The 27,715-nt window shown below is 32.6% G+C and overlaps 1 protein-coding gene across 2 annotated transcripts; it reads right to left on the reverse strand.

The window, feature by feature from the left end:
• Positions 1-281: 281 nt before the first annotated feature.
• On the reverse strand, positions 282-26,587 carry LOC132730537 (uncharacterized). Of its 2 annotated transcripts, none has more exons than XM_060716492.1 (16): positions 26,152-26,587; positions 13,646-13,797; positions 13,130-13,260; positions 12,566-12,701; positions 11,875-11,943; positions 10,661-10,779; positions 9,682-9,766; positions 9,026-9,193; positions 5,571-5,657; positions 4,380-4,474; positions 3,556-3,657; positions 3,144-3,315; positions 2,893-2,957; positions 2,343-2,414; positions 1,546-1,715; positions 282-1,293 (listed from the first exon to the last, which is right to left on the reverse strand). In XM_060716492.1, the coding sequence occupies exons 1-16, from the start codon at positions 26,210-26,212 to the stop codon at positions 1,082-1,084; spliced, it is 1,896 nt and encodes a 631-aa protein (XP_060572475.1). In that variant the 5' UTR covers positions 26,213-26,587; the 3' UTR covers positions 282-1,081. The 2 variants fall into 2 exon arrangements, with proteins under 2 accessions (XP_060572475.1, XP_060572474.1); XM_060716491.1 differs by having other exon boundaries at positions 13,646-13,800.
• Positions 26,588-27,715: the final 1,128 nt, after the last annotated feature.

Here is a 27,715-nt window from a genome sequence, read left to right on the forward strand (position 1 = left end):
GAGATCAAGAATACCCCTATTTTCCCCCTATTTCCATACTGTTAACTGCATGATTACAGACATAAAAAAGAACATTTTTCTTATTAATTTGAATCAAACTTTTAAATCAATTTTTTACACTTTAATGATTTAAAAAATTTAAACGTTAATTAGTGGTGAATTGTTTGTTATTGAGGTTGACTGTAAGCAATTAGTTATGAAGCCATTATTGCCCCAAAAGAAGTTGAAGTTCTTGTTAATAAATATCTCATGGGAAAAACGAATAATTTTCATAACAAGTTTTTTTGTATTTTTGAAATGCATTTATTCCATAAAAGCAAAATAGTGCTACAAACATTAAACATGTAAACAAATATTGATTAAATGCTGGGAGTTAAAGTCTTAGATTATTCCATTACATCACGTAAAAGTCAGTAAACAGTGCATTATTTATAAAACTTATCATAATGCTTAAAGAAACCGGAAGCACAAGTGTTTGTTTCTTGACTTAATTTCGGATTTGGTCATAATAATATATTACATCAATTGTCTTTTTTATATTGATTATAATTGTCAGACATTTTTCAATCGTAATTTTTATCAAAGTATACTTTATTTTCCCCTGGTGTCAAATGTATACACATTCGGCATATTTATGATGTCACGAGTAGAACTGTTTTTAAATCTGAAATAAGCCTGGGATTATTATGAATAATCATCGAAGTGTTCCGATTAGCAGTCATTCATTTTTGCAGAGAATGGCACCAAGAGCTCACTGCACGTTTCTAATGTCGCTTTTCATTGGATAATCGTGACGTTTATATAGTTAAATGTCGATTCATTAAGAAATCTTACTTTTTTCTCTAAAAAATGATGCGAGCTGTATTATAAATTCGTTATAAAGATTGTTGACAGGATATATGGACATAACCTGTCAACAATCTTTATAACTAATGATATATATATATATATATACATGTATATATGTGAGTAAAAATCTTATAAAAATATAATTTACTTTAAAGCTTTGGAAAACTCGTGTTTTGGTCTGACCCCTTGTAACATATAATACAATGCTAAAGCAGATGTTTAATGTTAACAATCAGCAAACAAGAGCAATAATACTGCAGAATATAACGACGACAATTTGTGTATTGTGGATCTGTTCCACCCCAGCTATTTGCCCACAACGATCTATGTTTTCATTCGTTTGTTTCTCAATCCACTTATCAACTTCATTCTCTAAAACGCTTAGCGGCATGGCTCCATTTCCTATTATAATACTATGGAACGCTTTTATGTCAAATAAATTACCTGGAAAAGAACAAGGTCTTGTTAATTCCCTAATACTTCACTCTTTTGAGGTAACATGAAAGCTTTTTGGGTCAAAATTAAAAGTCAAACTTAATGCCCTGAAAAAACATGGGCGTTATATAACGTACAATCAACTGTTATGTAAAAAATGCAACAAATGCGTAACTTACAAGTATGAAATGTAATCGGAAGTTTACTTAGAGCCTCTGAGGCATACATTGAATAAAATATGAACACCTCCATTGTACGTACATAGGCTATCTTCAGCTTTTTCTCTCAGCTCTTGTATCTTAATTTTTCCAATCATGTAAGTTGTCGCCTGAGCTGGCCATGTTGAGTAACGGTCGATTTCCCGCGCAATCATTTCCGGTGCGAACGCTGTGTAATTTTTCATGTATTCAATAGCATGGTCACGTGTCCAGCTGAAACAGCAATGGTAAAATTAAAAGTAAAATAATCAAAGTTATATATTTTATGTTTAGCTTTTAAAAATACTTTATTCTTGATAACATATAATGATTATGAACAAATATAAATTCAACAAACTCGAGTCTAGCCTTCACATCAATGATCAATTTTACTACACTGATAGAACTGGTTTAACCTAATGACATGATTTGTCCTGCCTAAATGATAACTCGACCAATATGTAAAATGGCTCGTAAGTAACCTGACCTTCTCAACATTTTTTACTTATTAGTACTAGAAAACGTTTGTTACTTCACATACTTATTGCTGGACCATTGTTAGTCAAACAAAAGTAGACCCTGACCAATGCTTTGATGCAAAAGAGAAATACAACAATAAAATCATTATGTCTAATACTTTGGAGGTAATCAAGTATCCGACCAATTCGTATCTTACTTTTTCAAGATATACCTTCTGATACAATTTAATTCCTATTTTAAACAAACATATTTAATTATAAAAATAAATTTCATAGCGGTCATTTATCAAAGGTTGATGCATTTACACCTCCTTAACGGGTTTTTTGTCGGACTTATATTAGTTATTAATTTACGAGGAGAGGAATGTATTTGGAAATGTACCTTTTAGCATGTATTCCTGTATCCACAACAAGTCGAGCAGCCCGAAATATTTCTAAACCATATTTACCATACCTTGAAAGTAATTTTAGCTTTACTCAAGTCATAGAATATTTGATACAATCCAGTTTTATATTTAATACGACAGTGCAAGCCAGTGACACTTTTATAAATGTTTATATATTTTATAATTTAGAAGAGTTTCCCTATAGCGACAAGACTTTTCCAGTACTTTCACAGAAATGTGCCGGAATAAAGACTTAAGAAATAAAACTCTGATAAAAAAAAATATTTACAGAAATAAAACTATAATAAACATAATATGTTTATATATTATTTATATTTGACAGTAGAAAATGAAGTGAGCTATTAACTCTGTTTTACCTAGAAACATAGACATTGCACTGTTCGAGTTTGTTGTCCATATCGATTGGTGCTTCTGCATAAACACACAGGAACAATTATCATTGTTTATATGGAAATAATACGAAAATAATGGAAACCATATTTGAATAAAAGTTTAAGCATTGTAGCTGCTTAGATTTAAGCTAACCTTTCAAGGTCATTTTTATACATGTCCATTTCCTCTCCCAAATCTTCCGAATAAAGACCCCATCCCTGAAATAGCAATTAATATAATAATGAATTTATACTTGTGATAAAGTCTTCGTGTATTTATTCTACTTTAATGGTATAAACTATAAAGCTATGTTGTAAGCTGTCGGTAAAACAGTTTGTATCATGATTACATAAATTGAAGGAATAATACGACGTGTTTGTAGATTATGCCTGGTATTAATTTACCTCAGAATAGCCTGTGTAGAACGGGAAGTGGAGGGGAACAGCGAAGTATTTAGAGAAATCTGTAACTTTCCGGAACAGTGGTATATTATTGGAAGCTTGGGCGTAGGAATCTTGGAGATGATGTCCCGGATCTGACTCGTGAAGAAGCAATGCCTTCATGTCAAATTTTGGTCTTAAAAAGAAATATAAGACAACATATTAAATAATGATCACTGTCGGATACTATTTTTCATTTTGGAAAAATCGGCGACATGTGTAACGACAATAATTTAGTCTTGAATATTGCGTATGATTCGGACGAATTGGTTTATTTCAGATGAATGTATCTGTAGTTAAAGAAATACTTCAACAATTGATTGTAATAAGAAATAGAAATATTTCGGGGTAAATAATAAGACGTTTATTAACTTACACCTTCGAATGAACGTTAGCTAGGAAAACACCTGGTCTCGAACCATCAGGGGCAGCGTTCTTGTAGATACCGGCTGGTCCATTGTATGGCATCTTCTCAATTCTAGAAGGTAATTAAATTCATAAATTCGTGAACTGCTGTAAAACAAAGTTCTTCTTCTAAAAATCAAGTTAAGCTGATTTCCATCGCTGTATGATTGAACTTGAAAACAATAATGTTCTAGTTTTTAATGTAATTATGATTTTGTTCAGGAAAGGATGAAGAATTTTGTTTTTATTGAACGCATTTGTCTGTATAATACTGAATTTGTTTATTCTGTTTTGTATTTTCAATCATAAACTCAATACCATAATGTGATAGGTTTAAAGCTGTCTTGGACGTTTGATTTCTATAGCTTCTTAAAAAAAATGGTATGTCTCCGGATGATTAGAATCATTCTTTAACAATTCAAAACATAGAAGAAGTACATGTTTATTAACGGTTTAAGAAATTATTGATAATGTAAGTGAAACTAAAATAATGAAATTTTTTTACTGCTTTAACAATATTCTATCTGATTATAATAGTGGGAGAGAATGATCACAATTTTAACTCATTGGTAGAATTTTCAAGAACTGATTCAAATCTGGAAGCATGTTGTTGTGTTGTGGTACATATATGTACTTACCATGTGATATTACAACTATATTAGGTATAAATGAGTATATCCTCGATAGTCATATATTCTATGGACGACGATATTAAAATTTATACTAGGATGAAAAAAGTCGTTACGGTATTTTCCGTCATTACAGTTACATATATATTTTTTTATATGAACTTACTGTAATGGTGAGTCTGGTATATCATCAAATAGTTTATGTAACTCGGGTACGATCATAGTTTGGTAAATATCCTTAAATTTCTGTAATGCTTCATCCTTTGAAAATAAAGTTAAAAAGTTTAAGTTATGATTACCCTCAAAATTATATTATTATTAAATACATATGCATTGTAGTTTTGTACAAGATAGTAAACAAGAGCTGTTGGTAGGACAACAACGCTCGACTATTCTTAGTGCTTGATAGTAAAAATAATGCTTGATACAGTTACCCCCTCCTGTTTACAGGTTTGGGTCATGATGGTGAACAAGTGTGCAAAGTTTCAAAGCCATATGTCAATGGACTTTGAAAATATTTGAACTATTACAAAAACTTTAACGTAAATTCTAAGTAAAAAAAGGGGCATAATTCTGTCAAAATGCTTGATAGAGTTACCTCCTTCTGTCTACAGGTTGGGGTCATGATGGTGAACAAGTGTGCAAAGTTTCAAAGCCATATGTCAATGGACTTTGAAAATATTTGAGGTATTATAAAAACTTTAACATAAATTCTAAGTCGAAAAAGGGGCATAATTCTGTCAAAATGCTTGATAGAGTTACCTCCTCCTGTCTACAGGTTGGGGTCATGATGGTGAACAAGTGTGCAAAGTTTCAAAGCCATATGTCAATGGACTTTGAAAATATTTGAACTATTACAAAAACTTTAACATAAGTGGTTACGCCAACGCCGACGCTCGGGTGACTACAATAGCTCTACTTATTCTTATCGAATAGTCGAGCTAAAAAACTAAACTGATCCGTGTCTTATCATGTCTTAATTATCCGATCAGGAGATAAAATTCAAAATCGACAACATACACTTTCACATTGATAACATAAGAAACTCTAAAACAAGAATATCCGATTCGTATATTTTGATATAAACTTGAAGTTAAGACTAATATCATTTCGTCACTACAGTACAATTAATGAACTGCAAATATTTGAAGATTTAAGCAGGGTCTATCAAGTAGATTGGGTCTGGAAACGCACTATGTAAACCCTTCTCGCTACAATTAAACATGTCTCGGTATAAGTCGGTATACATGTGGTTTGCTTTACGCGAACTATGTAAGTGTTCAAGAAAAGGGCGAAAATTAAATACAAGAGCAAAAAATTCTATTTGAAAGACCCTGATTAAAGTGATAAAACTCACCCCGTTAGATATAAATAAACTTTCATTTTGTCTCAAATAATCATTATACTCCCGTACAGTACCGTTGAAGTTTGCTCTTCTCACAATCTGAATGAAAATACAAAAATATTAGTTTGTAACACTTTGGCACTTTAAAAAAATACGGTTTGCGTTTCAAAAGATGATGTTCATTTACATTTTACATAAGTAAACAAGTTACATTAAGTGCATATTTCCACTAAGAGTAGGTGCTAAGGGCTGGTCACTCTCATAAAGAGACGAGTCAACGATGTTTACTAATATTCAAGGCTCTCGAATAAGATGTGCAAAATCAAATGACTATTTGGTATCCCATTAATATTTATATTCACACCTATTTTCAGTTACAACTTTGTCAGAGGGCACACGACATGGTGGTTGGTATCCATTTTATGCCTCGAAAACTATTATATACTGCAAGGGGCAGGACGTGAAGTGGTTGCACACTTGGTTCAAGCGAGCGATTTGGTTGCAAACTTGACAAAATGGCGAACACTGTGTGATTTTTTGAAACGGGTGAACTAATTTTTGCCAGGCAAGTGGGTTTCTTTGTAATTTTGAAGTTCATTAGTATGTCTATTCCATAATGCAATATATATGCCACACTCGGTTAAAGGTTTCAGCATCCTAGATTCTGTTTTGACGAAGTTATTGAAGATATAAACTGATCATGTAGATATTTTGAAATATGACATGTGACTGTTCTGGTCCGTTTTTCTCCTAATTTATTCAAATTTGTAAGTTATGAACTGCATTTAACAATAACAAAATATGTTTCTGTCAATGCTGTACAAATGGTTTAGTTCGCAAGCCCGAAGATAACGTTCAATATACAAAAAATATCTTGTTCAAGCACATTTTGGTTGCAGGCTTAAACTTAAGCATTTTTGGTTGCAAACTTTTGTGTCAATAATGTGGCATGTATATTTTTAGCGAGGAATTACTTATCATTTTTTTTTAAATAATTAGCAATATTTTGACAATTTTACCCGTTCATCTTATAAGAAATATATATTCAAATGGTGCATGCGTGCAGATATATCCTAAGTAACACAGGGTCTTTCAAATAGATATAAAACACAATGTGCTAAATTGAAGTTCAGTTGTGTTTATCTTCATCATTTTTTCTCCTCGATATACTTCTTTTCTTTTTACAAAGTTTTAGGACTTTTTTTATATCTTGGCATGACTATAACTGTAAAGGAAAAAGAAGAAAAAAATAGCAACAAACAGCTTTCATTATTGTCCTTTTTTGAGATTTGCAATAAATTTGATTATATAGTTGATAAAAACTATATTCACATTGACACAAGGGCATTATTCACATGTTTCTTTAAAGTGTTCCTTATTATTGGCCAATCGAAACATCTCCCAAATTCCCTAACTCGAACAATGACTTTAAGTAGTTTTGTCACGTATCGGTCAATGTAAATAACCAATCGTATATCTAATAATGAAAATCATCTTTAGAATACCAATTGACATATGATATACATCAAATCCGAAATACATGTATTGTTAACAAGCATGTCATTACTTTTTGTTTGTAAAAATATTTTAAGTACATTTACATACTTTATGTTTAAAGCAACTGCTGATCTTTACATACGAAACAAACAAATTAACATTTCTTGTGGTTTTGATAAACTTTGGAAATTTTGCCGAGTAACTTCGTATGTGTGCACATGTCCTCATGTTTATGATGAAAATAATTCACTTACATACAACAGTACTCTCACATACGTTTGTTTTGTATGAAGTTTTCATTTGCATTTTACATATGATGACATATTTTAGAATTGAAGTATCAATAAATATTTTTGTATATGCTACTATTTCATTTGCAGGCTTTTACTGATGATTATAGTATTGAACTAAGAACCATGTAATTTGTAACATAAAGTGCATAATTATTGTAAAAGAAGAAAGTATAAATAACATTATAACAAAAACAAGTAACAGAACATAAATGCCAATAATTGCCATTGAAAATAGGTTAATAAATATAACCTTCTACACTCCTTTTGCAAAGTTTTACTATGGATTTCAATAGAATAAGAATAAGTTTGCAACCAAAAATGCTTGAAGTATAAGTCTGCAACCAAAATGTTTTGTATTTTTTGTATATTGAACGTTATCTTCGGACTTGCGAACTAAACCATTTGTACAGCATTGACAGAAACATATTTTGTTATTGTTAAATGCAGTTCATAACTTACAAATTCGAATAAATTAGGAGAAAAACGGACCAGAACAGTCACATGTCATATTTCAAAATATCTACATGATCAGTTTATATCTTCAATAACTTCGTCAAAACAGAATCTAGGATGCTGAAACCTTTAACCGAGTGTGGCATATATATTGCATTATGGAATAGACATACTAATGAACTTCAAAATAACAAAGAAACCCACTTGCCTGGAAAAAATTGGTTCACCCGTTTCAAAAAATCACGCCGTGTTCGCCGTTTTGTCAAGTTTGCAACCAAATCGCTCGCTTGAACCAAGTGTGCAACCACTTCACGTTCTGCCCCTTGTACTGGATATCTTTTCTTTTGCTAACATTTAATATAAAAGTGACTCCATACGTGTATAATAAGTGATATGGTTACACTGTTTCTACCATGTAATTAAATTGACCTTTTCGAAAACCGAGCTAAACACCGTTATTATAATGAGATATTTCCATTTTCCTATCATTATTTTACCGTTTATGGTGGAAAAACTTGATGTGTTTGAAAATTATTAATGTTCCTGTACTATCTATCGCAAATTTTCCAAAAAAAAGTTATTTATAATAAAAACAGTCGTTGTTGCATCTGTCATAATAGATAGAGATATTTTTGCAGAAACTTATGTATTTACTTTATTTGTTGTATTGAATTATTCATACAGCGATATTTAATTATTTTCTTAGAAAGAAATATTTTTTTCCTAAAAAATACCAAAAGCATACATATCGTTACTATACACGCCCTATTAGGGTGTCACCCCGGTACGGAATTAGACCGTGCCCGTTGTAGTCTAGAAAGTAGTTCTTTTAAATTTTGAAGTGGCCCATTTCAAGTAATCTTTGGTAAGACTGATTACATTTTAAGTATATTTTTTTATGCGCCAGTCTAGACCCCAGTTGTTATTTGGTTTATTTTTCTAGTGCTTACACAAATTAAAAGCTGCAGAAAAAGTCCAAGGGCTAATGCATTATTTTTTGTGCTAAATTTAGTTGGGTAGTACTGTTATTGAAAGTTTTAGCCACCAAATGCCTGTACAGGATATGCTAGTCTTAGATGTGATGGATTTACTATAGGATATATAGTACGAAAATTCAGTGGGTCGTCTCCTTAGGTGATTTCCCAAGAGCTGTGTACAGAAAGTATCGGACAACGGCGTTTAGCTAGGTTTTCGAATTCGTGAATAGATAGATATATGTATTACATTTTGTATTTCACGGTTGACCCTGTTGACCTCACTTATTCCTTTCTCGTGAATTTCATCAGGAGTCATATCAACAGAGAGTTGCCACTTTAAACAGGCCTTGTAGTAATCCAAGCCTTGTGGGAAACCTTCAACACCAAATGTCGATCGTGTATTGAGCATGTACGTCTGAAAACATACAAACATTTGTATTCCTTTTACAAGCGTAGTAGCTCTTGCACCTTTTCCTTTATGCTTGCAGAATGTTTTCTGTGCGGCAATATTTTGATAAAAATATGCGTAATAATTACTTCAAACATATCGGGAAATATAAGAGCGACAATGAAAAATATTCTTATCTGAAAATGGTGTATGTTTATTAATCAAATATTTGAAAGATAGAACGAAATCTTAGCAAAGACCATTAGCGGTGACCAAATGCTACCGTGTGACCACCCATTCTGAATATACACGGTGGCACAGCCATAAATTGTTTCCGATGAAATATTGACATAAAGCATTACTTGGGATGCATTTTGAATATATATATAAGTACACTTCTTGAACTCTTCAGACATTTTTAAACAAACTTCGGTTAATTGACTAAAGACTTGCAGCGTTTACTCTTTAAGATTCGTCCATAATATTTAAATGTTTTGGTGTAATAAAGTAAATACATTTGTTATAAAATCCGCCATTTTCTTAATCTGGTTCAGAAGAACTTTAATATTGTCATCAGCAACTTTTCGTATATTTGAAGTCCTGAAAATAAAAATAAAAACACTGCATTTATCAAAACACAACTGATGCTGTTAAAGTAATATTTTGAGATGATTCATTTATATACAGTTCCAAAACAAAATCCAGATTTCTCGAACAAATAAATTAATAAACTTATTGTAAATATGGTTGTCAAATAAACAACATGTTGAGATTATGACAGTCTCTCTTCTTAACAAATCATCATTTTAAAGACTTGCGAATAAGAATTTAGTCTTTGTTTTTCATTAGTATTAGTGTGGTACCTACATTTCTTCCAGGAATAAAAACTTTATAATTATTTTAAGATGAAAAAGCTCATACATTTTACAAGAACAAGTTTCATTGTGAATTTTAGTGTACAAAATGTTTCTAGTTACTCCTGTTTCTATAGGCATATGACCTAATGTCAGCAATGAAAGTGGCCAATGTATAATCCTTGTTTGTCACAGTTAAATGTCTTGATACCAACGGTGAAAAGAATATTTAATTTAAGCAGCGTGTCTCCAGATTTATCCTTATTTTCACGAAAATTAAAAAAAAATGTATTTAAAAGTAAAATATTATGAACGGAACATACAAAGTAATTTACACCTTGGAAACGGCAATTACAATCCACGTAAATAACAATAAAGTTCAAATTATGCAAATATAGCCCTAACATTGTGTTAGTCACGCAGTAGAAATAAAGAAGTAATACATTACTCAAAACCAGTCATCAATCGCACAAAACATGTAAAATATTACAGTATTATTTTAACTTTTCTAAAATCTTACTACATGTAAATTTTCACAAGTTTGATTTTTTAAAAATTTAAACTCATTTGGAGGCATTCAGCTTTCATTGACCTGCATTTCTTTATAAAGTAAATGATTTTTAAAAAGAAATGCACATACGTAGTTACGTTTGTCAAAACAACGTCCAGCCTGTCTTGGAAGGGTTTAAACATTGGAAATGCTGTTCTGTTAGACATATATAAAGTGTAAATCTCGTTTAATTGCGAAGGGACTTTCTCCTGTAAAAAACAATATATATGTATATATTAAAGCTAATCATATTATCATGACAGACCTATGTTTAATAATGTATTTTATTTGTATTTCAATAATAAATTTACAGAAACAAAAGTGTTGTACATGTATATGAAATAAGTCTTTGTATAAGAAGCAAAATGTGAAGCGATATTTTGTCGTCTGTGTAGAGTACAAACGTACTATAACTGCGTTTTGTGAAAAGCTTTTAAATTGCAACACAAACAGCAAAAGCTTTTGTGAAAGAAGTAATAATTTAATATATTTAAAATAAGCCTGTAAGATTCAAATAAAGCATACTCTGGACTCGGATTTCAGCGGTTCATTTTAGCATCTACCATAAAATAAGTTCAGTGTTATCAACATATTATGCATGTCACCATTCAATTATGTACTTCGCCACAACATATTTGAATCTTCAGAATTAAATACATAATTATATTAAACAGATGTGATGGGGAGGGAATTTGTATTTTACTGTCAAATATACAGTACACGGTGTATACTACGAATCAGTGATTATTTTTCACTTTACGTACAAAAAACTGAACAAAAAAATAAAGAGAACAAAAACAACAACAAAAAAACCCAGATCGAACACAATTTATCCTCGAAATATCGGAATATTATATTTAATGAAAAAGGTATACAGTAATAACCTGTTTTTTACTAACATATAAGTAATAGAAAGAGCACCGAAACACGAGGCTATCTGATTTGTACGAGGGGGCGTAGCCCCCGAGTATAAATTAGATTGCCGAGTGTTTTGGTGTTCTTTATCTTTTGTATCATAGTCAAACATAAAAGCACGTTCCCTGTATCACAATATGAAACCCCGGCAAAAATGAACCAATGAACGAATATCTGGATATGACATTTCTGTCGCTTTCCCTTTCTCTGCCGTCACAATATGTAAACCCCAGCAAAAATGAGCCAATCAATGGGCATGCTCTGGAGTGCGGGTAACTAATACCCGCACTCCAGTTAACGCACTGTGCATGTATATTTATACGATTTAACCCTGACACATTTTCAACAGAAAGGTCTCCAAACTATGATACAATAAAGTAATTACATACGATAGAAGCTCGGTGATACGTAGTTCCCATCTCTATAGCTTTCTTCATTCTCACAATTATCTGGTCAATCTGTTAGTAAACAATATAGATAGGTCAAACAAAGATAGATCAAACAATTCTCTAAAGGAAACAAAGTTCACATAAAGAAACTGAATGTTTTAACACAATCTTATTTTTTTAATTCAAAGTAAGAGAATAAAAAATCACTAAATGCTGTGCTATTAAATATACCCTGGATTTTTAATTTCATGTACATAACTACGTGTTGTCTCTAATAATTAAATAAAATTCTATTGTGTTTATCTCCCTTGTTAAACTGTGTTATCCTTTGACTCAACTGTAACTTCTTGCAGAAAGTGTAACAAATATTTTGTCACCGACATGTCATTATCAGTAAAATCTATGTTAAAGCAGTAAAATTTACTCCTATCGTCCTATTATTATTATCTAATGTACATAATTTCGTTTAACCCCACATGACGACTGCTTTCAAAGATCCGCCAATTGCCTTTTAACCTACTTGTTGGATATGATTCAACAGCATCAATATAACGTTTCATTTAAAGTTATTGCTTCCCTTGAAAATGTAGAACATGTTCAGTACGAACTTATTTGCTTCAAATCTTGACGAAGCTGGACAGAAATGTTTACTTGCAAACATTTTGAGAAAAAAAAGTATTTTTGTCGTTACCTGTTCTCCATAGTTAAATATTCTTTGAGCAAACATTTTAAAGTCCTCCTCCCGTTCAAACTTGACTTGTTCTGCCCGGGAGCCGTAGTTTGTCTGTATGCCTTCCAAAATGCTCACTGGATTCATTGGTCCATAACTGAAAAAATAACTATGCAATCATTCTTAAACCGCCTCCGTGGTCGAGTGGTTAGAGCCGATGACTTCTAATCCAGTTACCTCTCTGGCGTGGGTTCGATCCCCGGGAGATGCTTTGGTAGTTTAGCACGGAGGAAGGTAGTCTAGTACTGGTGTAATTATCCAGGAACGATGGTTAGGAAACTACCCGCCTATTTGACTGAAATACTGTTGGGAAAAAGGCGTAAAATGAAACAAACAAACGAACATTTCATTCTTTGTAAGAAAGGTTTTGACATGATTGAAATATGGTCATAGCACGGTTTATGTTGTTTTTGCCAATGGAAAACTTAAAAATCATAAAATTTGAGCAGATTTGTTTAACAGGCCCTTAGCAGTAAAAGTAATCAAGAATTATCATATGTATAAAATAAGTTTTAAGTAATTTACAATCTCCATTTGTATCCATCCGCCCATGTTTGAATAGTGCCCTTCAAGACTTCAAAGGTTACGTGCTCAGCAGACGACAAACTGTTTTTGTTTACACTACTCAGACGTTGCAAAAAATTGTCAATGTCCGTCTAAAATTAAAGATTTAAACAATCATGTTTGTAAAAGCATAAATAAACTTTTCATGTAAATACAAGTTCACTTTTTATCATTTCCTTTACTACAAGTAAGAACAAACTGTTTTCTTTTCGCTCTTAGATATTATATTCTTAATTGTGTTCATAACTATCATAATTAATGTACGGTAACACGAATATCTACTGTAGAAAATAAAATGTAAATTTATTTACATTATTTATTGACTTTCTCTTGAATTTTATTATACAGCACTTTGATATCGTTTTGATTAAAATAGCTATATAAAAATGCAGTAGCCGTGTATATGGATTACCTGCCTGTCTGTCTGTGAGGCAAGTATTTATTATAAGGCTTTATTGTACAATTATACAATTATACCTTTCTATTCTCTATTGCTTCCAGACTATAATCTTCAACTTTGTCCGTGTACCTACTGTCACCAATGTTTGAAGCAAATTCTGGGTTGTTCATCAACCTCCATTGCCAGAAGTCGTCGACAATCTTATCAAAATCATCGGCTCCGAACACTCCTGCTGAATAATTCAAAAACAATTATGACTAATAAAAAATCGAGTCGAGTTATTGGTTTATTTCTATGCAAACAGTGTCGAGTTATCGGTGTATAACTATACAATCAGTGTCGAGTTATCGGTTTATAGACATACAAACAGTATCGAGTTATTAGTTTATTACTATACAAAAGTGTCGAGTTATCGGTTTATTACTATACAAACAGTGTTGAGTTATCGGTTTATTTCTATACAAACAGTGTCGAGTTATCGGTTTATTACTAAACAATCATTGTCAAGTTAACGGTTTATAACTATACAAACAGTGTCGAGTTAACAATTTATTACTATACAATCAGTGTCGAGTTTACGGTTTATTACTATACAAACAGTGTCGAGTTAACGGTTTATTACTATACAAACAGTGTCGAGTTATCGGTTTATTACTAACCAATCAGTGTTGAGTTATCGGTTTATTACTAAACAATCAGTATCGAGTTAACAGTTTATTACTATACAAACAGTGTTGAGTTAACGGTTTATTTCTATACAAACAGTTTCGAGTTATCGGTTTATTACTAAACAATCATTGTCAAGTTAACGGTTTATTACTATAGAAACAGTGATGAGTTATCGGTTTATTACTATACAATCAGTGTTGAGTTATCGGTTTATTACTATATATACAGTGTCGAGTTAACGGTTTATTACTATAATAAAATTGGTTTTAATTTATCAGTTTATTACTATACAAACAGCGTTGAGTTATCGGCTTATAACTTTACAAACAGTGTCGGGTTATCGGTTTATTTCTATACAATCAGTGTCGAGTTATTGTTTTTTACAAAACAAACAGTGTCGAGTTATCGGTTTTTATTTGTTTGGGTCGTCAGACCAAACAAATAATGGTAGCGAAATTTCATTATTTGTCTGGGTCGTCAGACCAAACAAATAATGGTAGCGAAATTTCGTTATTTGTTTGGCTCGTCAGACCAAACAAATAATGGTAGCGAAATTTCAGACCCTGGTGTGCTTTATATGTACACTAACGCCGAAACATTAAGAGGAGATCACTGAGTAGAGATTTCAAATGACAGGCGCATTCATTTTCAAGCATTCTCGAGGAAGATAAAATGTTCCCGATGGTCGAATATTACTAATATTTTGTTATTCTTTATAGATATACATGCTTATATTAAGCTCCATGACTATTTACTTCAGTGTTAAACAACATGTTTACTGTGAACAAAATACAAATGTATATCGAAATTAATAAGGATTACACACCCTAATTTAGAATGATATGGTTTTCTTCAAGCCATTACCTTGAATCGAGGGGTTTACCTGATCGCTTAGGAAGCGAGAGGTCTGGAGTTCAAATCCCAGTTAAGGCATCTCTTTTTTATTTTTTTAAAATTTGTTTAAGCCAAATAAACATTGAATTGAACATCAGTGTTGCAATAAGTCTTATAGCCAATTTACTACAATTATAACACTGGAAACAGCATTGGTGGCACTATTCAAAAACAAATTGGTTGATAATCTCACCACCTTAACCGTTCTGACATTCTGAGACCCAAACAAATTCAGCGCCTTCTGTGCTTTGATTTCCTATATAAACAGTGTCGAGTTAACGGTTTATTACTATTCAATCAGTGTCAAGTTATCGGTTTATTACTAATAATAATTTACTATACATACAGTGGTGAGTTATCGGTTTATTAATATACGAACAGTGTCGAGTAATTGGTTTATTACTATACAATCAGTGTCAAGTTAACGGTTTATTACTATACAATAAGTGTTAAGATAACAGTTTATTACTATACAAACAGTGTTGAGTTAACAGTTTGTTACTATACAAACAGTGTCGAGTTATCGGTTTATTACTATACAATTAGTGTCGAGTTATTAGTTTATTACTATACAAACAGTGTTGTGTTATCGGTTTATTAATATACAAACAGTGCTTTGTTATCGGTTTATTATTATTAAACAAAAAGTGCCAAGAGATTGGTTCATTATTATACAATCAGTGTCGAGTTATTGCTTTATTTCTATGCAAACAGTGTCGAGTTATCGGTGTATAACTATACAATCAGTGTCGAGTTATCGGTTTATAGATATACAAACAGTATCGAGTTATTGGTTTATTACTATAAACAAGAGCAATCAGTGATCACATGTGTCGCCTCATGATGGCCAATTTCATTTTGGGACAAGTTTTGTGACAGACGGACAGACAGACGGACAGTGCACAAGTACACTTGGTACTGATCATTCCTGTAAAGTTTGGATGAAATTGCACCAGTAGTTTATGAGGAGTAGTGGGGACAAGCTTTTGTGTATCTGGCAACACACAGAAAAAAACACCTTTTTATCAAAGGGCCATAACTCGGCCAAAAATCATTTAACCGGAAAACACGTGCAACATGCGCAAAAGACTTGAGCTACAGATCAATCCTGTAAAGTTTCATTGAAATTGCATAAGTGGTATAAGACAAGTAGTCCGGACAAACTTTAAAAATAAAAAAATATTAAAGGGCCATAACTCTGACAAAAGTCATTGAACCGGAAAATTCTGACAATATGCACTACTAGACTTAGAACTGATCATTCCTGTAAAGTTTGAATGTAATTGCACCAGTAGTTTATGAGGAGTAGTCCGGACAAGCTTTTGTGTATCTGGCAACACACAGAAAAAACACTGTTTTTATCAAAGGGCCATAACTCAGCCAAAAATCATTTAACCGGAAAACCCGTGCTATATGCCCAAGGACTTAAGCTACAGATCAATCATGTAAAGTTTCATTGAAATTGCATGAGTGGTATAAGAGAAGTAGTCCGGACAAACTTTAAAAATAAAAAAAAAATATTAAAGGCCCATAACTCTGACAAAAGTCATTGAACCGGAAAATTCTGACAATATGCACTACTAGACTTAGAACTGATCATTCCTGTAAAGTTTGAATGTAATTGCACCAGTAGTTTATGAGGAGTAGTCCGGACAAGCTTTTGTGTATCTGGCAACACACAGAAAAAACACTGTTTTTATCAAAGGGCCATAACTCAGCCAAAAATCATTTAACCGGAAAACCCGTGCTATATGCCCAAGGACTTAAGCTACAGATCAATCATGTAAAGTTTCATTGAAACTGCATTAGTGGTATAAAAGAAGTAGTCCGGACAAACTTTAAAAATAAAAATTATTAAAGGACCATAACTCTGACAAAAATCATTGAACCGGAAAATGCTGACAATATGCACAACTAGTCTTGGTACTGATCATTCCTGTAAAGTTTGGATGAAATTGCACCAGTAGTTTATGAGGAGTAGTCCGGACAAGATTTGTGACGGACAGACGGACAGACGGACATACAGACGACGGAGAAGTTATCCCTATATGTCGCCACTACCCCGTAGAGGCGACACAAAAAGTGTCGAGTTATCGGTTTATTACTATACAAACAGTGATGAGTTATCGGCTTATTATTATACAAACAGTGTCGAGAGATCGGTTTATTACTATACAATCAGTGTCGAGTTATCTGTTTATTACTATACAATTAGTGTCGAGTTATCGGTTTATTACTCTACAATAAGTGTCGAGATATCGGTTTATTTCTATACAAACAGTGTCGAGTTATTTGTTTATTACTTTACAAACAGTGTCGAATTAACAGTCTATTACTAGAGTTATCGGTTTATTAATAAACAAACAATGTCGAGGTACTGGTTTATAACTATACAAACAAAGTCGAGTTATTTGTTTATTACTATACAAACAGTGTCGAGTTATTGGTTTATTACGATACAAACACTGTCGAGTTATTGGTTTATTACTACACAAACAATGTCGAGTTATTGGTTTATTACTATACATACAGTGTCGAGTTATCGGTTTTTTACTATACAATCAGTGTCGAGTTATTGGTTTATTACTATACAATCAGTGTCAAGTTAACGGTTTATTACTATACAGTCAGTGTCAAGTTTACAGTTTATTACTATACAATAAGTGTCGGGTTAACGGTTTATTACTATACAAACAGTGTCAAGTTTACAGTTTATTACTATACAATCAGTGTCAAGTTATCGGTTTATTACTATACAACAAATGTCGAGTTATGTGTTTATTACTATACAGTCAGTGTCAAGTTTACAGTTTATTACTATACAATCAGTGTCGAGTTAACGGTTTATTACTATACAGTCAGTGTCAAGTTTACAGTTTATTACTATACAATCAGTGTCGAGTTAACGGTTTATTACTATACAGTCAGTGTCAAGTTTACAGTTTATTACTATACAATCAGTGTCGAGTTAACGGTTTATTACTATACAGTCAGTGTCAAGTTTACAGTTTATTACTATACAATCAGTGTCGAGTTAACGGTTTATTACTATACAGTCAGTGTCAAGTTTACAGTTTATTACTATACAATCAGTGTCGAGTTAACGGTTTATTACTATACAGTCAGTGTCAAGTTTACAGTTTATTACTATACAATCAGTGTCGAGTTAACGGTTTATTACTATACAGTCAGTGTCAAGTTTACAGTTTATTACTATACAAAAGTGTCGAGTTATCGGTTTATTACTATACAACAAATGTCGAGTTATGTGTTTATTACGATACAAACAGATACCATGTTTATTGCTTGTCAGTCATTGTAGGCCTGTAAGTCAGACTGTCTGATTACAATTGCAAGGATCACACGTTATGAGTAGATGGTTTATATGTCTCGGTTTATAGGTGCAATGCACTTGATGAAAGCCTTTTGTTTCTCACTTTACATTTTTAAGACTCGGGGTTTAAAGCTTCTCACCCACACAAATTAGGTCTAATTGTTTACAGTTTTTTTAATATGCATAGAAGTATTGTCCAACAATATTGATCTAGCACTTCATTAAGGTCATTGCACACTGTGCACGACATCACGTCGAAAGACATTTGAAAGAATACGACAATTAAAAGAATGGACAAATGGTCGAATACGACAAAATATAGAAAGGAAATTTGATAGAAAAGAATAGAATGTCGAATATTGTCGAAAAGAACAGTGGTATCTAACGAATATATCGATATATAATGTACAAACTTCACACATAAGTGAGGTGTTGTTTATTGGTGTAAATGACGGGTTACTGATCTGAATGTATCTGGTTCGATTCCTAGCCAATACCACGTTATGAAGAAAGACTTTTTTTATAAACTTGCAAGAATTAATTTGACATAGTTATACTACATCTGGCTTGAGGAAACTTTTTAATTTATGTTTTTTTATACAATTTTGCATTTATTATTTTTTATTTCTTTACCTTAAATAAAAAGTACAGCGCGTTTATAATACAAATTACTACTCAGACATCACGCACGTATGCATGCACATACACACAAACAAACGACGAAAACGAGTTGCACATTTTTAAGAGAATGACATTTTAATATTAAAATTGAAAACAAGAGCTGTCACTGAAAAGTGACTTTTGCCCGCGAAAGGGAGCTTTGACATTGTGTCAAACAATATTCAAGCGGAAAATCAAGTTACTATGGACAACAAGGCTTGGTGACAAACAATCCTGTCAAGTGTCACTGAAATTCCCCATCGGTTTGGCAATGAAAGGCAGACAAGCTTATTATACTCGAAAATTGACCATTAAGGGGCCATAACTGTGCAAAAAAATTAAGCAGAATATCAAAAGAGTATTGCAGAACTAGGCTTGGTGACGAACAATAATCCTGTATAGTCTCACTGAAATCCCCCTGCGGTTTTTGGTTATGAAGTACGGACATGCTTATTTTATTCGAAAATTCACCACTGAGGGGCCATAACTGTGCCAAAAAAAATCAAGTGGAAAATCAAGAGAGTATGCACAACTAGGCTTGGTGACAAACACTCCTGTGAAGTTTCGCTGAAATCCCCTATCGGTTTTGGCGATGAGGCGCGGACAACCCTATTTTACTCGAAAATTGCCGTTAAGGGGCAATAACTTTGCTAAATAAATTCAACGGAAAATCAAAAGAGTATGCAAACAATCTTGTGAAGTTTCACTTAAATCCCCGGCGGTTTTGGAGATGAAGCGCTGGCAGGACTATTGAACGGACGAAAGGACGGACTACGATTACTATATGCCGTCCTTTTGGGGCATAAAAAAGTGGCTGAACCAGGATTCGAACCTACGAGTTTATGTCTATATCATTGAAGTGAAAGACCTTTACCCATTGCGCCGAGAAGGATTCTTAATTTAGATCAGTTGAACAACTGGTTATAGACATTCATGTCGATTTACAAGATCGTTTACAGTATTATGTTCACAGTATTTACCGACTAAAGGGCCAAATGCAAGATTGCAAGGTCATTGTTGTTGGACAATAAAAATTGCAGTTTTCACAAGATAATTGAGACCTAATATTATGTTTCACAAAACAACCCTTTTATCATACCCGTGAACATGTAGCGAGTAGGATATTTTGATGCAGGTAGACTTGCTATATAAATGTCAGTATCAAACCGGATTACCGATATAATGTTCTTCATTGTTTTGTCTCTTTTTATAGACATATTTTCCATGACATATTGTGCAGTAATCGATTGCAGGATAAAAAATACCAAGCGCACAACGTACTTCTTGTTCTACCCGAATAACGGGTGTATGTATATTTACAAAATTAAAAGTTGCAACAGTTGAATAAATATAGCATTTTTTTAATTGTATTCTATTTTTGGGACAATACATGTTTAACCATCTAGTTCAATATAATGGCACGAGCCTGAAGTGAATTTTAATCTTTTGCTGACATTTTATTTCAAAAACGCCAAAACTACAATGTGTGGGATAGTAGCTTTAAGGTGTAATAAATAAAAGCGTTTTTTTTCCTTTTCTGGTAGAGTATTATCAGAAAAACTTCGTGACGTTTACCTTGAAATCTATAACAGGTTTTAAAAGAAACATGTCAGATTTCTATCTTACGTGTAACAATTCCTGACCCGTAAATATCTAACATTCACAATGTTTTGTGATTTTTTTCCTGGTAAACTGTGGAATGATACCGTAAACATGAACGGCAACACAAAAACAAAGAACCAACGGTAACAAAACACACCAGTCCTGCAATTAACGTATGCAAAGTATTTATGAACAAAACGTTTTGCCTTGAGATATCAAAAAGATCTATCCTTTTGACCGACTAACTATTTTACTATTTGCATTCTTCTTTACTTAAAATTATTTCTCGCATCATTACGGTTCTATAGGTCTATTGTTAAATACTTGCTCTAAATTCAGCAATTATGTAAATGGCGACTGATATACAACACCTATGAAGATGTCCAAATAATTATGATTCTATCAGTGGATCTCAGTTCGTTTTAAATTGGAAAAAAAGATAACGAAGGGTAATTAAAAGGCGAGGAGCAAAGAAAATCGAGAAAAAAAATTGAGTTTTATTTATGTATCCTTAAAATTGATGTCGAGTATTTTTTTTTTAATTAGTAAATTAATTGTAATGGTTTAAAAAAAATGCACACATGTCTGTCAGTCTTCCTTGAATTCATGTGAATGTATTCGTATTAATTTATTTATAATCATTTATGTAGTTTTTGTAACTTATACAATAATTTTATTATTTCATTCTATTATTTATTCCTTTTTTTCATAATTTGATACTTATAGAACACTTAATTCAAAAGCCATAAATAACTTTAAATGGAACACTTTTAACTTTTGAAACTTATACTTTATACATTTAAAATATTCAAATAACTTTATTTAATCATTTTTAGTATCATAATTTATTATAATGCTTATCTATATTTCTATTTTTTTATATATATTTTTTCTCTATTAATTGATGATTTGATTTACTTATATTTACTTATAAAATATTTGTTAAAATTAGTTCCTGAAAATTACTTAAAACTTAAATTGATAATGATTTGATATCACACAGCGTTATTCAAATAGTATAAACTTATTTCTGACTAACCTCAGGGAAGGGCCCACGATAATGTTGTTACAACTTTTGGCCCAACCCTTTTGTATGTACACTTGATTATTTCTGTAAAATTATGAAATTGTATATTGTGTGTACATTTATACAATAAAATATTATTAAACTAAAAAAATGTGAGGAAGCTATTGGATTAACTGAAGTTTTAATTACAAAAGTAAAATATGCATCGGAAAACAGTTATCAAATAAACATTTTCATATAATGCAGGCTCCACACATAGGTGAGTAACATAAAACCGCCAAAAACAACAGGTGTTATGTAAATAACACATGGTGCGTACCCAATATTATGAGAATGAGGAAAGATGTTAAAAAGTTTTGATAATATTATAGCTTAGAATGATAATATCATACCTGAAAATAATTATATTATACAGAAGAAGAAAGGAGTTTTTTTTTATCTACACCTTAAACCGAGAATCTAATATCTAAAATGTACTTGAATCTTTACAAAAATCATCACAACTGAAAATACCAGAACTATTTTAAACAATGTATTTAGTTAAATTTAAACTTCCTCATATGCTATGAGTAACTCACTGAAAATGTGTGACGGATTTGCCAATACATGCATAATCATACAAAACAAACATTTCTTCACTTTAATTTAAATAAGCGGTATTGGGTCAAATGTGGTATCGGATCACATTTGTAACACGTGTGTTACAAATATAATCGATGTGTTACAAATGTGAGTGTCCAAATCAAGGAATAACTTAAGAATCCTCTAACAGACATGAACGTTCTTAACTGACAATATTCAATTAATACACCACCACCATTGCTGTCGCTATTATATAACTTTAACATATTGGTTTCTATTATTAATAGAAAACTGTTTTGTGACATTGGCATTTTAATCATTTTTTTATTTCGCGAGAGAAATCTAAATAACCAAATAACCAACCTTTTAGGTACAGAAAAGTTCTTTATTTGTGCAAGACTTTTTTTAAAAAGAAAATTGTAACGTAATAAAGTTTGCCACAGTACACACGTCTGTCTGTTCGCGTGTCCGAAGACAATTCATTCCGATTGGATAACGTTTTAATATTAATGATTAAGTGTTCTTTTAATGTACTTTAACAGTACGCAGGTCATTGTTGAACACCATTGGTCTATTGGCGTTTACTTATTCACATTGTTTAGTTATTGTGTATAAAATTATTTGGTTGATACATGATTGATGATATTTATATAATCTTATAATATCAAAACTCAAAATCGGAAGATGGTATCGACGAATTGATATTAAAATTTGATACTTTTATGGCAAAATGTATGTACTTACAAGAGGGCCATGATGTCCCTAGATCGCTCCCCAGACCCATCAACCAAATCCGAGCAATGTCTGCATCCTGACCAAGATTGATGGCAATGGAGTCAAAAATGTGAACTCTAGTGTGTTCACAAGGTTTTTTCCATATTTGGGCAGTGTGACCTAGCTTTTAATCCCAGGTGACCCATATTCAAAAATGACTTACAAATTATCAAAACAACCTTCCTGATAAAATTCAAGAATATTTGGATCAAAACTGCAGCCACTAGAGTTAACAATACTTTTCTATGTTAAGCTCCTGTGACCTAGTTTATTGACCGGAGACGACCCATATTCGAACCTGACCTAGAAATCATCAAAACAACCTTCCTGACAAATTTCAAGAATATTTGGATCAAAACTGCAGCTACTAGAGTGTTATCAAGATTTTTAGCTCCTGTGACCTAGTTTTTGACCGGAGATGACCCATAATCAAACTTGACCTAGAAATCATCAAAACAACCTTCCTGACAAATTTTCAAAATAATTGGATTCAAACTGCAGCCACTAGAGTTAACAATATTTTTCTATTTTTAGCTCCTGTGACCTAGTTTTTTGACCGGAGACGACCCATATTCGAACCTGACCTAGAAACCATCAAAACAACCTTCCTGACAAATTTCCAGAATATTTGGATCAAAACTGCAGCAACTAGAGTGTTAACAAGATTTTTCTATTTTTTGTTCATGTTACTTTTTGACCGGAGATGACCCATATTCGAACTTGACCTAGAAATCATCAAAAACAACCTTCCTGACTGATTGCCAGGGAATTGAATCAAACTGCAGCCACTAGAGTGTTAACAAGCTTTTTCTATTTTTAGCTCCTGTGACCTAGTTTTTGACCCGAGATGACCCATCTTCGAACTCGATCTGTATTTGATTTAGGCAAACATTCTGACAAAGTTTGATGATGATCCAATCAAAACTGTGACTGCTAGACTGTTAACAACCCAATTGTTGACGTAGCACGACGACGCACGCCGGACATAGCCCAATCACTATACCTGACCTTGACCACTTCGTGGTCAGGTGAGCTAAAAACAATGTAATGAAAATTTTAAAACATGTGTCAGTTTTAATTTTAAAACATGTCCGTGCTATTGTAAGTAGTTTGTTATATATCTAGGATGTACAACAACTACGTTTAAAAGGTTTCATCATTTGTGCATTCATTTGTGCTATGCAAATTTGACATGTCTTTAGTGAAGGAAAGATTAATCAACCTTTGACAGAGGACACTTTTCGAGACTTGGAACACATCTGGTTAGAAGATTATCAACAGAGGATTATTTGTAAAGTGACAGTGTGTAAAGACATTGACTGTGGTTAGATAAGCAGTGGTCCTCTCTGTGCAAATGTAGTGAGTTAAAATAATTTTAGTAATAATCTAGGTCACTTAGGGTAAAAACAAAAAAAAAATAAAAAAAAATAAGTACGGGTATTTTTTATTTTAAAACATGTGTCAGTGTCAGTTTTAATTTTAAAACATGTCCGTGCTATTGTAAGTAGTTTGTTATATATCTAGGATGTACAACAACTACGTTTAAAAGGTTTCATCATTTGTGCATTCATTTGTGCTATGCAAATTTGACATGTCTTTAGTGAAGGAAAGATTAATCAACCTTTGACAGAGGACACTTTTCGAGACTTGGAACACATCTGGTTAGAAGATTATCAACAGAGGATTATTTGTAAAGTGACAGTGTGTAAAGACATTGACTGTGGTTAGATAAGCAGTGGTCCTCTCTGTGCAGCTGTAGTGAGTTAAAATAATTTTAGTAATAATCTAGGTCACTTAGGGTAAAAACAAAAAAAAAATAAAAAAAACTAAGTACGGGTATTTTTTATTTTAAAACATGTGTCAGTGTCAGTTTTAATTTTAAAACATGTCCGTGCACTTGTAAGTAGTTTGTTATATATCTAGGATGTACAACAACTACGTTTAAAAGGTTTCATCATTTATATTTATTTTGCCTGCTTGTATATTGTTGCTGTGCTTTATGTTTAAAGTAACAGTCTCACTTACTCCTGGCAGAGCCCAGGACCTTCCCAGTAAGTTACTGGGATGATCCGGGACGATCCGGGGTGAAATTATGGTTTATATTGCTCTGCGTCAACATTTTCATGTACTCGGGCTTTTTAGTATTTCTAATACTAGCATAAGCTAGTGAGCCCTGTCATTGTGGCGATCAAACACACTAATGTTACCATTGAACTTTCTGCCAAAGCTACAAAACCTAAATTGTTTCTACACATTGGCTATTCAATGATTATATGGAAGTGGTCCGTAGTTTTGTAGATGGTTTTCTACATTACTTATGAATCTCTTCAGCACATCTGGAGCTCAACTGTAATTTTGAGCAGCGATTCCCTCCGCCAAATCTCAATAAATGTTTAAACCAGGATATGTTTGAATGATTAGCATCGACCTGTAGTGAGATTTCGTAAAATCTCTGTTTTTTTGAATCCGTTTAGTGACATTTTCTTCATTCACATTGCATGTTCTGGACACACAAAAACCCACGACGGAAAGAATATCTCGAAGAAGACTGTATAGAAATCCAAAAACAACAATTGGTAATATAGAGGAGAGTCAGAAAGGTAGAATCACATTTCGATATTCTTAAAAAAAGGATTGAATTTTAAATAAATGTTTAAAAAGATGAAAACTAACCCTGCGATCGACCTTTTTTCAGTCACATCTGGTGTTATGCTTCACATCTTGTGCAGCGGAAATTCACATATAATTTTTACCGATGCTCATTTTTGAGATTCATATGGGGTTCCATACCCGTGGCGATACTGTAGGGACACGTTCCCTACGGTGGGCTCAACTGTACTATCATTTTTTTCCACTTGAATTAAGTTAAATTTATAAATTAATATATCATTTCTACAAATAAATATAGAAACAATATTTCAATATAATTAAGTCACGCGAGTCTGCAACAAATATGTTCGTACTTTTTATACACAAATGTACATGAGCAAGAGTTTACAAACACCTTAACTTTATATTAAATAAAACAATTTTCCACTAACCTGCGAAATATCCGAGCGTTAACACTTGTAACAACATTTTTGTCCTGACAGATGTTTTCATTTCCGCATACAACGGTCAACTACGAACCGTGGTATAGTGATGTTAGCGATACTGCACTGGACACCGTGTATAACGATGAACGAGGGACGTTCAAAAACTCTCGGAAAACTTTTTACCCGAAATCCTTCCAAGTAACTATGAATTTTATCTAAGAAACATTAATTTGTACAAGAATATAATATAAAAAATTGTGCACTATTTTATCATTTTTAGATGACATTAAAAATACTTTATAATTGTTCCAGGAACAAATTTATAGTTTCCATTAGAAAAAGTACTTCTTGACACATACACCTATTACTTCTAAGATACTTGCTACCCTTTAAATTTTATACAAAAAGTTTGACATTTTCACAAAACTAATTTACAAAGTCAGGAATTTTGAAAGTTTAACTGAATGCCTCCGGCAATAAATGATAGCAATATCAGGTTACGATAATTGGGCACAATCGTTTGAGATATGATCAGTTTGGCTTAAAGCTACAATCATTATTTTAAAATCTCAACAATTGATATTATGTAATAGATACTGTACGAGTTTTTCCTCAAAAGTGTCTTCTGACAGTTTGCTAGGATAAACCGAGGCGAAGCCGAGGATAAATTGTTGTTTGTCCTAGCGAACTTCTTCACGTCTGTAAGAAGACACTTTTGAAGAAAATACGAGTAACTGTAGCTTATACGACGTTTAGGTGTAAAGAAAAGATAAATTAAAAAACATAAATAGATCTAATTGAAATGAAAAGAATGTTCATATTGAAAATATAAAACTATAGAAAATATTTGCATGGCCTTAAAGCTTTTGGCAGTGAAAGGTGTAGGTAAATTGTATTCGCACGGAATTTTCGTGCACCTATTTCAATCGGACAGATTTCACTTTCATTCACGATAAACAATGTTAAAATGCCTGATTTCATCAGAGAGATCGATTATGTCATTTAACATCGAAACCGTCTCGGAACATGTTTTGCGTCACTGTTATATGGATAACGTTTTAGACCCCAAATTTGGTAAGTTTCCTAATTCACATGTTAAGCTAAACGCAATGCTCAGCTGTATATGACCGATGATTGTGTGTGTGGGTGGGATGATTGTATGTGTGTGGGTGGAAAAATTGTGTGTGGGTGGAAAAATTGTGTGTGTGGGTGGGATGATTGTGTGTGTGGGGGGAGGATTGTGTGTGTGGGGGATGATTGTGTGTGTGTGGATTGGTGGGATGATTGTGTGGGTGTGATGATTGTGTGTGGGGGGGTGGGATGATTGTGTGTGTGTGGGTGGGTGGAATGATTGTGTGTGTGTGGATAGCATGATTGTGCGTGTGTGGATGGAATAATTATGTGTGTTTGGGGTGATTGTGTGTGAGTGGGTGGGATGATTGTGTGTGGGGGTTGGATGATTGTTTGTGTGTGGGTGGGATGATTGTGTGTGTGGGGGTTGGGATGATGTTGTGTGTCGGTTGGATGATTGTGTGTGTGGGTGGGATGATTGTGTGTGTGGATGATTGTG

This window comes from Ruditapes philippinarum, unplaced genomic scaffold, assembly GCF_026571515.1.
Source record: "Ruditapes philippinarum isolate M1 unplaced genomic scaffold, ASM2657151v2 ctg185_1_1_1_1, whole genome shotgun sequence".
NCBI lineage: Eukaryota > Metazoa > Mollusca > Bivalvia > Venerida > Veneridae > Ruditapes > Ruditapes philippinarum.